Source organism: Peromyscus leucopus, chromosome X (genome assembly GCF_004664715.2).
Source record: "Peromyscus leucopus breed LL Stock chromosome X, UCI_PerLeu_2.1, whole genome shotgun sequence".
Classification (NCBI taxonomy): domain Eukaryota; kingdom Metazoa; phylum Chordata; class Mammalia; order Rodentia; family Cricetidae; genus Peromyscus; species Peromyscus leucopus.
In genome coordinates, this window is record NC_051083.1 from 39,793,330 (window position 1) to 39,806,669 (window position 13,340).

Sequence of the window (13,340 nt, forward strand, 5' to 3'; positions counted from 1 at the left end):
TGTTTAGGATAAGTGACAGTGGATGCTCGGCCATCAATGGTCATCTTGGTGGGGAGTAGAGCTGTGATATTATTTTCTGAACATGACACGTCTGTTACAATCATGAGCTCACAGCAGCCATGATCATCTACACAAGACCGAGGTCAGATAAAGCTAGTCAACACTCTAAAATGGAGTGGAGTGGGAAGGGGCTCAGGAGTAGCCAGCCCTAATCAAAGAGCTACTGACATTTGATGGCTTCTGAAGGAAGGGAGGCCATTTTTCCCTAAGGCTGTGGCCCATGGTATATTACACTGTCCATGCCTCCCAGGATGGCCTCACCTCCATTCACAAACAGCACCAATTGGACTCATTTAGTTAATAATAATAATAATTGAAAAAACCCATGAAGTATAGAGGAAGTTGTATTGGTGGGCCTCTAGGATAGTTGAAGGGAGAATGTGTATGTGGGAGTGGATAAGATAAATATATATTATATACATATATGAAAAAGTTAAAGAACAAATATAATATTATTAAAAAAACACAAATTAATTAAACATCAAGATATAAGGTGAACATGCCTTGACTCACCTAGTCCTGATCGTGTTTGGACAGGTATCTAAAAGAGAGTGAACATGGAAAAATGATATTATTTTTATTATAATAATATTATTATTAAAGTAGTGCATTATTTTAATGTAATATTTTAAAGTAATATATCATTTTAACATAATATTAATAGTAATATCAGTATACATATGAGATATTTTCATAAAAGTGCAGATAAAAAGCTAGGTTTTGAACAGAGTATCTGAACAGAAGATCCTAGGAACCAAGTTTCATTTCAGATAGATTTTTTTTTTTGTTTTTTTCGAGACAGGGTTTCTCTGTGTAGCTTTGCGCCTCTCCTGGAACTCACTTGGTAGCCCAGGCTGGCCTCGAACTCACAGAGATCTGCCTGCCTCTGCCTCTCGAGTGCTGGGATTAAAGGCGTGCGCCACCACCGCCCGGCTTCAGATAGATTTTTTATGTTCATGGTTCTTTGCTGTGTTCATGGTCATGTGAATGAGTGCACACATGTGCACTCATGCATGTGCAGGAGAGAGGTTGACTTTTAACATCTTCCTTATTAATTCTACACATTATTACTTTTGAAACAAGATCTTTCAGATGGATCTGTTGCCAAAAAGCTCTAGCGCGCCTCCTGTCTTCACCCCTTCCTGGCTTTGGTAGTTTTTGGCTTTCTACATGGGTACTGGGATCCAGCTCAGGTGCGCATGCTTGTGTGCAGTTTCCCCCGGAGCCATCTTCCCAACTGGAAACTGAAAAGCCACACACACAGGTTGTTATTTTACCTGTGTCTAGGACGCGTTGTACATTCTCATCCTCAATGCCAATTTCCTCTACCAAGTCCATGTACTGTGTCATCTCATCCTTCGTCAGTTTTCTGGCTTTTGCTGAATTTCAGAGTGGATAAGGAAGGAGATGTCACAACATTAGCTCCCAGCATATTAATAAAATATTTTCCAAAGCTTAGTTTCCTGAAAGTGCCAAAGCACAACATCACTCCCGTTTCCATCATTCGATTGATAATGTGAAACTACGTCCTTCTCCTGAGAAATGAAAATACTGGGTGGATTCCAGGATGTAAAATACCATGTTCTCCTGTTCTTGTAATATAGACAATTTTTTTTGCATACTTCAATATGCTGTGACTACTACACAGCCTCCAAAGCAATTCCAGAAAACAATGATTGATCATTAGCATTTTTACTATCATAACTGTATGTCATTAATTTGTTTCTATTTATGTTCTAGAATCCATTCCTAGGGGTTCTTGATTCTTCCTCACATGCCAGAACCAGTTGATCTGAAATTATCATGAATATGAGAGAAGTGACATTTGACTCAGTGGTTAAGAATGCTTAAAGACTTACATTCAGCTGTCAGTACACACGAGGTGGTGCATGACCAGATCTGATGCCATCTTGTGGCCACTGTATGCCCCAAGCACACACTTGGTGCACTTAAATGCAGGTAAACACTTGTACACATAAAAACCTCTGCTAATGAGGAACATGCCCACATGAAATACAATCTCTTCCTGGTAATTTCAGAAATAAAGGTTTAATTCTGGTGCAAAATGAGAGTCTCATACGAAAGACTCCAGTGCCTTTGATGTCAGGGTTAGGAATCTGTCAGTTCAAGAGAGTTTGCATCTATGAGAAACTGAATTTTGTGGACAGGATCCAGTATAGTCAGACTTCAGGCTACATGATAATTAAGATTTACAAGTCATGAATTGTAAAGATTTCTAGAAACAATAATGCTGAAAGCCAGGCTATGTAGTTGATATGAATTCAATCAAGAAAGTCACTTAATGTGGTCAAGTAATATTTCAATTCCTGCTTTGTTAGTAGATGGAAATTCCAGACTATACTGGTATGAGACATACAATGATTGGTTGATTTTTAATTCAGAAATACTGGGAAAAGATGTGTGAAAATTTTGTTAAAATGTTCTAAGTCCCAACAGTAGAAGTATGTATTTATTTATTTTTAATAGATAAACTGTCAATATCTCAATTTCCTTGTTCAATATTCTGACCAAATGCTTTGACAAAAATAATTTACAGCAGAAAAGGGTTTATTTCTGCAGTAATTTCCCAGTTATAGAACATTTAATTGGGGAAATTCCAGTGGGAGAAATTTGGGGGACCTGACACACCATATCCATAGTAAGGAACAGAGGGCAAAGAATGCAAGCATGCATGCTTCTGTTTATCTATTTGTGAATGGAGGTGAGGCCATCCTGGGAGGCATGGACAATGTAATATACCATGGGCCACAGCCTTAGGAAAAAATGGCCCTCCCTTCCCCAGAAGCTATCAAATGTCTTCTGTTTGTCTGATATAGTTCAGAATGGTCTGTCCAGGAAAAGCCCCCCTGTGTCAATCATCATTCAAGAGACTACCACAGACATGCCCACAGACTAGTCTGATGTAAGAAATCTCTCACTAAGAGCCTTTCCGGAGGATTCTGAGTTGTGTCAGTTGATAGCTGAAGCTCACAGCACATCATCTCCCTGCTAGGGAATCATATTGCCCACAGTGGGTGGAGCCTTCTTATGTTAATCATTAATAAAGACACCCCCACAGGCCAGTCTGCTGTGGGCAATCCTGCACTAAGACCTTTCCCCGGGGATTCTGGGTTGTGCTAAGTTGATCATCAAAACTAACCATCACAGCTTCAGTGGTTTATTAACATGAAGAACAGAGTCAGATGTATGAACATACTGCAAACTTCATGCACAGTGATGCGCTCTCACCTATGTCCTTGAACAACGCACTTGGATGATGAATTCCACGTGTGACACTTACCCAAAACTCCAGCCACGCGTGTGACTTTGCCCCTGACGTCCTTGTTAAAATAATGAAAGAGCAGTATCTTGTCATTCACCATCTTTATCATGACTGTTACTTTCCCTTCATCTGAGATAGTTAAGAAATACGTATAAATACATATAAAGATTACAAAATGATTGTCCAGGCTCATTCACACTGAATCTTCATCAATTCATACATGGATTATACAGTCTCTGGCCCATAATATTCTGCTCTATGTGTTGCAACCAGTAAAGACAGACAGGGAATTAAGAAAGCAAGCTCATATTCCTGCTTTAAGATATGAAATGTAGCCGGGCGGTGGTGGCGCACGCCTTTAATCCCAGCACTCGGGAGGCAGAGCCAGGCGGATCTCTGTAAGTTCGAGGCCAGCCTGGGCTACCAAGTGAGCTCCAGGAAAGGCGCAAAGCTACGCAGAGAAACCCTGTCTCGAAAAACCAAAAAAAAAAAAAAAAAAAAAAAGAAAAAAAGATATGAAATGTATCTAGTATCCCACAGTTACCTAGAAATAGTGTAGAACGTATATTGATTTGGGATAACAATGTTCCTGATACCAGAGTGTATAGGTGCACAGAAGGTACTGTACTGCAATCCTCTTACTTGCTGAGAATAGCTGTATGATTATATGTATATGCACACATGTGTACATACATATATGTGTATGCATTTCATGGATCCCATTAAATTCAATGGTGGAATAATCTACACATATACACATATTGAGAAAAGCTGCGTGATTATATATAATATATACAATAATAGATTGTATATATGCATTTTCACAGATCCTATTACATTTAGTGGTTAAGTTATATAACTTTATCAATTCTTCTTCAGACACATGACAGAGAAACAAGAGAGCATGCCAGATAGTTAAACAAGAGAGCATGCCGCATAGCATAGATTACATTTACATATTGTAATTATATGTATTTATTTATTTATTTATAAAATTATAAAATTTAGATAGTTCATCATTCTACATTACAAGATTCATGTTTAAAAATTGCTGGGAGTCATTTTAATCGGTTATGAAATCCTAGTTCTTGTTTTGCATCATTATTCTTTTCTTGATTCCTTTAACCATTCTCAAACGCGTGTCTGTGATTTAGTTCAGGCCTAAAGCTACAGGAGGGAAGTGTGCCTGGCACACGCATACACCAAATAAATCAAATTTTAAAAAGTCGCTTAAAAACAAAAACAAAAACAAACAGCAGCAACAACAAGACAAATGACCAGGAAGAAACTGAAGGGGCTTTCTCCGAGATTGCATCTTTTAATTTGTAGAGATGATTGCACTGAAATGTAGATATCCAGATATTCAAAATACAACCAAGATTGTGAATTGAGAAAAAATTAGGGTCATGCATTCACCCTGGCATCTTCTACTCACACTGTGCCTGGTAAAATCCTTGCCTTTTCTTTCCTATGACTTCATACTGTTGGCATCTGGCCCCTTTCCTGAAAAAGAAATCCACAAATGTTGTCTTATTTTGGATCGCTCAAGGATCCTGATTTTGGATTCCACATGAATGACAGGACAGTTTAATGCTGACCACATTTTCATTTGTAGATCTGTCATAAGGACATGTTGTTGTATGACATCACCCCTAAATATAATCAATAGCATGCTTAAATGCCATCAATCATCCTGTTAAGGGTTTGCAGGTATCTTTGATGGCACAGAATCAGCTCCTCTGTGTGACTCCTGTCACCTGCCCTGATCCCTGCCCAATGAATGACCTTGAACCCCTGATCTTCCCACCTTCACTCACCAACCACTGGAATGATGGGCATATAGGACAACATCTGTGTGCTGAGGATGGAGACCTGGGATCTGTGGTGCATGCTGGGTAAGTACTCTCCCAACACAGCTGAATCCCTAGTATCCAATAACAACTATTGATAAAAGAAAAAAAACCCAAAGCATTGACCAAAGATTCTACCCCAATCCGAGGTGAGAAATGTTTGTTGACATTGAGTTAAAAGGGTGTGAGACCATCTGGTACAGAGTACACTGAAGCAACCTCCATACACTATAGTCTAGCTTCCATATTTACATTGTAATCATGCTTTTATTTTTTGCCTCTCATAAAGACCACTAATCTTATAGATTCTATAGCTGCCATTGCTTTGTGCAGTTAAATAGCTTCAAAGTCAGCCTACAATTGTTTTATGAGATTTAGACTGAGATGCACATCGACTGATTAGAAGATCTGTAGAGTCACAGGAATGGCCATGTTTTCAGATCTATATTCACTCACCAGAGGTCCATGTGACTAATAGTTGACAGCCACAGCTTAGATTTATCTTTATGGCTTTTAAAAATGGGAAAACTGGGTGGAAGAGATGGCTCAGCCATTAAAGGTTAGGCTCACAACCAAAAAGAAAAAAATGGGAGTAACAGTTTAGACCAGGGATGTAGCTCCATGAAACCCTTTGAAGGTCATGGGGCTCATTCTCAGTGCTTTTAAAAATATCATTTATGTCTAGAATGGTGATCCCTCCAGCACTGTTCTTGTTGTTCAGTATTGTTGTAGCTATATGAACCATATGAGTTCATATAGCTAAAACACATATAAAATTAAGATATTTTATAGTCTTTCCTGAGGAAAAGCCTTTTCTCCCCCAAAGCACTTGGTTTTTGAATACCAAGTGGTTGCCCTGAGATCATATTTATACAATAATATTATATGGAATGAACAGGGTGTATTTATATATTTAAGAATATATATGCATATGAACAATTAAAGAAAAGGGGGCATAGGATTTGAGATAAGCCAAGGGAGGAGAGTAGGTGGGAAGGGTTGGAGGGAAAAAAGGGAAGGAGGAAATGATGTAATCATGTTTTAGTTTCAAAAATGTATTTAAAAGATGAAAATTTTATCTCTCCTTTAATATGTTAGTATGTTCACTTAATTGATTTTGAACTATTACTCTTTTAAATAATTTTAGGTGTGTTAAATTTAAATATCAAGCCAAGTATGTCATCCCAACACTTGGGACACGGATGCAGGAGGATAGGTTCAACGTCATTTTAAAACAAAAAATATTAAAAAACATAAAAAATAGGCTAGGTGTGGTGGTACATGCTTTTGATACCAGTGCTCAGGAGGTAGGGTCAGGCTGATCTCTGAGCTCGAGGCTAGTCTGGTCTAAGAGCAAGTTCCAGGATAGCCAGAGAAACCCTATTTTGAAAACCCAATATATATAAAAAATAAAAAAAAACTAAAAAGTTTATTCTCTACTCTGTATTAAGATCAAAGTCAGCATGATGTACAGAGACTGTCCCAGAAAACTGAAATTATAAGTAAATAATTAATTAATGCAAAGTTTCAAATATCAGCACGTAATTGATAAAAACTTCCATGATCCCAGATAGAAATATGTCCTCAATAGATAATTTCACACAGACTGAGACAGTTTAAAAGCACTGAAATGGTCCCAAATAATTTTTTGATTCATCTTCTCCCTCACTTATGTTTTGGAAGAGTAGTACATGGAAAATTAAATGATTGAAATGTATTTTATTTTGGTAAATCATCTTGTGCTGTTTGACTTCCCCGAGGAGCTAGTTTTGAACACAGGGTTTTCCACATGCGTTTTACACTCAAGCCTGTTTTTCTTATGGTTTTCTCTGATCACCCCAGATAGACAGATGGATCTATTATCTATTTATTTATCTATTATTTATATCTACCTATGTATGTATCTATCTGCCCATCTATCCATCTCTTACCTATCCACTTATATATCTATTATCCATCTATCCATCTACATATGTGTGTATGTACGTATGTAAATATATCATCTAATTATTATCTATCTACTTACATATGCATGTATAATCTATCTTCTGATATATCTATTATTTATGTATTTATTGGTCATCTATATGTAATCATAATCTATCTCTTGATATTTATTATTTTACCTTGGCTTGCCACACACTAAATAAATTCACTGGTTCTAAATTAAAAGTATGGCGGTGGTGGCGCACGCCTTTAATCCCAGCACTTGGGAGGCAGAGACAGGTGGATCGCTGTGAGTTCGAGGCCAGCCTGGGCTACCAAGTGAGTTCCAGGAAAGGCGCAAAGCTACACAGAGAAACCCTGTCTCGAAAAACAAAAAAAACAAACAAACAAAAAAAAAAAGAATCCTTACTTAGTGCTGTGGGTGTTCACTGGCATAAGTGTTGACTGAAACCATCATGTTTCTCTGCACACAGCCTACCACATGGATTGTTCTATTTTGTTTTATATCTTACTTGATATAAAAATAGAAGTGGATTTGCCTGCATCTCTTCCCACATTCAATGCGACGGAAGTAGGTCCTCAAGGGTGAGTCTTCACTTATCTTTTCCACAGTACTGGAAGCTAAGTAAACGGTTCGCCAATTCCCTTGAATCTGGAAAGAAAAGTGGCTTTGAAAACAAGGCAGGTAAGAGTAGGCAGAAGTTTAGTAACCTGGGACTTGGCTTCGATAGGGTAATTCACGACTTGATCTTGTAATAATGCATTAGGCAGCTTAGCTTTTTTATGTTTACGAATGTTCTGAGCAATGAATCTAATAATTATTTTAGATCCCCACCACCTGTTTCGGGCTACTCACAAACCCTTCTCTGAAAAATGGTGCAGAGTTCCCCATGTAACAACCTCTTTTCTCTCCTACCCTTATGAATCAGACTACTCTCATGTCTATCTGTGAACAATTGTGTGGTGCTTTCCACATAAAAACCCTTTTATAACTCCCTTCCCACCTGCATCTGGCTACTCACATATCTGTTTCTGAAGATGGTGTAGGGTTTTCTACACCCCTAGCAATGATCAAGTCCAGACAGTTTCCATTCAAGTATATTCTCAATGTATTTAGGTAGGAAGAATAGAAATGCTGATCTGGCCTGAACTGGTCTTGAGTGTATGCACAGTAAGACAAAACCATGTTCTTCAGATAACCTTACCCTATTGGCCACTTTATGCCTCCGTGCAATATCAGGCATGTGTATGGTTAAAGTCAGATGCATTATGGTAAGGGACACATGCAGTTGGAGAAATAAATGATTTAATCTGTTAATCACAATAAATCAGGCCCCTTAGTAACCAGCTTGTCTGTCTTTGGGACCCCAAGAAGAGATGCACATAATAGCTTGAGGCCCTTGAGTCCTGTCAGTCACGTGGCCAGCTGCCAATCTTGGCAGTGTGTCTGTCTGTAATCTGCACTCTAACTTTGCCCTAAATGGAGTTGTCTTGGTTTTTCTGCAGATCTGTGTGAGTCCTTACTTTAAAGTTTTGGATAACAGGCCAAAGCAGATAGTGGCCACTGCAAACAGGAACATTAGTATAATTCCCCCTTTCAATTATTTCATTGTATCCATCATCATGGCTTCCATTTTTTCACAGTGTGAGGGAAATGATTGGAAATGTAAGAAGTAACATAGATGTATAGATTTTCACGGAAAATTGAACTCACCCTTGGTGCCAGACTGATGGACATTCTCCCTTGTCTCTCTTTCTGTGTCTCTCTGTGTGTCTGTCTTGGTCTCTGTTTCTATCACTCTAAAAATCCACCCTTTAGACCATTCTCTCTCTCTCTCTCTCTCTCTCTCTCTCTCTCTCTCTCTCTCTCTCTCTCTCTCTCTCTTCCACTCTCCACTCTGAGACATGGAGAATACTTACTTCCAAAACACCTTTCCCTCTTTCCCATCTCTGTCACACAAAGATACACAGAAAACTTACCTTTGGAAGCATTTTTAATCTGTGTGTATCTTTCTCTCTTTGTCTCTTGGCCTCTCTCTCTGCGTGTCTCTATCCCAGAAAACCACCTTTTAGACCATTCTCTCTCTCTACTCTCAGATGTATAGAATACCAACCTCCAAAGCATTTTCTCTTTTCTTTGCGTCTCTATCTCTTGGTCTCAGTCTCTCTGTTTCTTTCTCTCAGAAACCAGCCATTAGACTACCCCCTACCCCGTTTGTCACTCTCCACTCCCAGACATAGAGAATACAAACTTCCAGAAGTTATTTCCCTTCTCTTTGTCTTTCTGCCTCTGCCTTTCTGTCTCTGTCTGCTCACCCCACAGCCTCTCCCCCATGCCTCTCTCTGTGTCTGTTTCTCTGTCTCTCTGTCTGTGTCTGCATCTTCCCAGAACACCCACCTCCACAAGGCCCCCTCCCATGCAGGCCTGCTACCTTCTTTCTTAAATTCTTATTCATCATCACACTGGAAACGCCAAGCAGATCCAGCATGAGCAGGAGGATGAAGACCCTCATTGTGTGTGAGCGACTGTTTTCGCCCTGCAGGTGCCCAGACTACACTGATTGACCAGGCTCAGAGTTACCCCCTTACCTTTTATAGCAGCCTTTCAGAATGATTGGCTGGAACAGTGTTCTGCATCCCAGTTGGCAGTTGTGCACTGACATTGACATTGGGTAATTTACCATACAGATTGGTTCCTGGAGAACTTTACTAGGGATGGACAATTAACTTTTATTGTCAGTTCTGATGTCCGATGCCTGTCCCATGTTTCAGGTAGGTTTTTATTCATTGGATTTATGTGCCTATTAAGAAAACAGAAGACAAAAAAACAAGATGCTATCATATTGTTTTAACTGGAAGGGATGCTGTTTAAACCTGATTTCTAAACTTAAAACTTACATGTAGCTGATGGTTAAACAAAAAATACAATTTCTCATCTCTACTTGGACTTTATTTTCTGGGTACGACCAACTCCTATATTTTTGTAAAGCTGTGTGTGGAATTTTCCCAATTGACCCTTTTCATTTTTTGTGGCAATCAACATTTTAGAATCCATTCCTTATTATTCGTTCCTCCAATCAGATGTTGGGGGAAGAATACTGAGTCTTACCATTTTTAATCGAGTTTTCAACACCTATCATAGATGAAATCATAGATGAAATATTGGGAAAGCTGGGGAGGCTCAAATGCACTTATGGACACCCCTCTAATGTAGACACAAGCCACATTGTTGACATGACTAGTGACACAGCATTTAACTGACCCAAGGAGAATTCACATTTGTTTGTGGAACTCGAGGTTCTAGCCTTTGTCTGTTTAAACAGTGTGATAACATGGCACACGCAGTCTTGATTCCCAGGATAAGGTTTTGCTTCTGTAGATATAATTTAATGTTATTTATTTACATACCATCACTCAAACTTAACAGCCCTTCAATCATGAAAATTATGACATGTAACCCATGTAACATCCAGAAGGCTTATTGGATAACAGGGTATATATGATTAATGATTTCAAGTTCTTTTTATACTTTGTTATTTACTTTGAGTGCACGTGTGTGTATATGGGTGTCTAGGCTCAGGTTTCCAGATCTGGCAGCAATCACTTCTATGTGAAGAACTATTTCACCAACCCCAGGTTTCAGGAAACTGTGCTGATGAAACTTTTGGGAAATGCAACACTTCCACATGTTAGAGTTCATCAATCTGAAGGATGAGATTCAATATTTGAACTCAGGACTTCTGAATAGTGTTTAATATAATATAAAAGAATTCATACATACACTGATTTTCCTCTTAAAAAGATAGTATCATTTTGTTATTGCATAGAATCACATGTAATATTAAAACAGCTAGAGAGGCAGATGTTTGATTTTGATTTCTGTATCCACTTACACATGAAAGAAAAAATCATGAAAATACTTGATTTTGCAATTAATTTGATTCTCAGTTGTATATGTAATAAAGTGTACTCATTAGTTTACTTGTGCATAATGTGTTTTAAAATTTTAATTTATTATTTATTTTGTACATGAGACTGGCTGTATTCATACTCTGGCATGTATGTGGTTGTCAGAAAACAACTGGTGGGAACTGGTTCTCTCCTTCTACTAAGTGAGTCATAAAGGTTGTATTCAGTCATCATTACCCAACTAGATATCTCACATCTCAAGAATATAATTCTGAAATACAATTTGGAAATCATTAAGATCTACACTACAGTAAAAAAAATTATTCAAGTCAATATGTCTTTTCTCCTCTTTTATTTTTGATATCTCTAGTGCTGATTGGAGTACTACAAAAATAAAGTTGTCAAAGTAGTAAGAGCTGCCTACAGAAGGAAGGGTTTACTGGGGACCACTGTTTCAGAGGTACGGGCCTCTATCACCATCATGGCAGCAGCTGGAGCCCAAAGCTGAGGGCTCACATCTTGATCCATAAGTGAGAAACACAGAGCAGATGGAAATGATTCAAGACTCTGAAACCTCAAGTCCCATCCCCCAGTGACATACTTCCTCCAGCAAGGTCACCCCTCCTAAGTATCCCCAAACAGCATCTCCTGCTGGAGATCAAGTATTAAAAGGGGTGGGGGTGGGATTGATTAAAACATACTATGAGTATGTATGAAATTCTCAGTTAAAAAAAAAGAAATTTCAGCATATATTTGAGAAGTAAAGCAGGAATCTGAACATTTTATAAAATAGCAATTCTACTCATCTTGACATATAATTTCTGGATATGTTCTCTACTCATTCTGTTCTAGAACCAATGTTGATACAGAAAATTAATGATATTATTCATCTTCTTTCATTGTGACATCTGTGAGGATTTCTCACAGGACAATAAAGGATGTTTTGAAAATAAAATGTTCTCAACCAGGCATGGTAGTGCACATCCTTGATTCCATCCATCATTCTGGAGACGGAAGTGGGAAGATCTCTGTGAGTTCAAGGCCAGCCTGGTCTACATAGTGAGTGTCTGGTCAGACAGGTAACCCTGTCTCAAGAAAACTAATAAATAAATAATTAAACAAACAAATACATGCATAAATAAATAAAAATATTTTCCACAAAAGTGTCTTTTAAAATTTTTTTTAAATCTCTATTTTTTTAATTTATTTTACAACACCATTCAGTTCAACATAATAGCCACAGATTCTCCTGTTCTCCCCCTCTCGCCCCCTCCCCCTCCCCAAGCCCACCCCCCATTCCCACCTCCTCCAGATCAAGGTCTCCCCTGAGGACTGAGATCGACCTGGTAGACTCAGTCCAGGCAGGCCCAGTCCCCCCCTCCCAGACCGAGCCAAGTGTCCCTGCATAAGTCCCAGGATTCAAACAGCCAACTCATGCAACGAGCCCAGGACCCGGCACCAACGCACAGCTGCCTCCCAAACAGATCAAGCCAAATGACTGTCTCACCCATTCAGGGGGCCTGATCCAGTTGGGGCCCCTCAGCCTTTGGTTCATAGATCCTGTGCTTCCATTCATTTGGTTATTTGTCCCTGTGCCTTATCCAACCTTGGCTTCAACAATTCTCGCTCATATAAACCCTCTTCTTTCTCACTAATTAGACTCCCAGTGCTCCACCAGGGGCCCAGCCGTGGATGTCTGCATCCAGATTCCTCAGTCCTTGGATGGGGTTTATGGCACAACTATCAGGGTGTCTGGCCATCCCATCACCAGAGTAGGTCAGTTCCTGCCGTCTCTTGACCATTGCCAGCAGTCTTTTGTGGGGGTATCTTTGTGGATTTCCGTGGGCCTCCCTAGCTCTCTGCTTCCTCCCCTTCTCATGTGGTCTTCATTTACCATGGTCTCCTATTCCTTGTTCTCCCTCTCTTTTCTTGATCCAGCTAGGATCTCCCACTCTCTTTCCCTCGACCGTCGCCCTTCATTGTTCTCACTCATGACCAGGCTGTTCATGTAGATCTCATCCATTTCTCCGTGTCTTTTATGGGGTCCTGTTTTCCAGGTAGCCTCACTGGTGATGTGAGTAGCAGTCCAGTCATCCTTGTTCCACATCTAGCATCTTCCTATGAGTGAGTACATACCATATTTGTCCTTCTGAGTCTGGGTTACCTCACTCAGGATGATTTTTTTATAAAAATAATAAAAAAATAATTTTTAAAAAAAAATAATAAAAATTTAAAAAAATTTTTATTATTAAGAAATTTTCTATTCATTGTACATACCAACCACAGATAGC

The 13,340-nt window shown here is 39.0% G+C and overlaps 1 protein-coding gene across 1 annotated transcript; it reads right to left on the reverse strand.

Moving 5' to 3' along the window:
• Positions 1-569: 569 nt before the first annotated feature.
• LOC114681377 (probasin-like) lies at positions 570-9,653 on the reverse strand. Its single transcript, XM_028854865.1, has 6 exons — positions 9,573-9,653; positions 7,653-7,792; positions 4,779-4,846; positions 3,362-3,472; positions 1,338-1,439; positions 570-601 (listed from the first exon to the last, which is right to left on the reverse strand). The coding sequence occupies exons 1-6, from the start codon at positions 9,651-9,653 to the stop codon at positions 570-572; spliced, it is 534 nt and encodes a 177-aa protein (XP_028710698.1).
• Between the last annotated feature and the right edge of the window lie 3,687 nt (positions 9,654-13,340).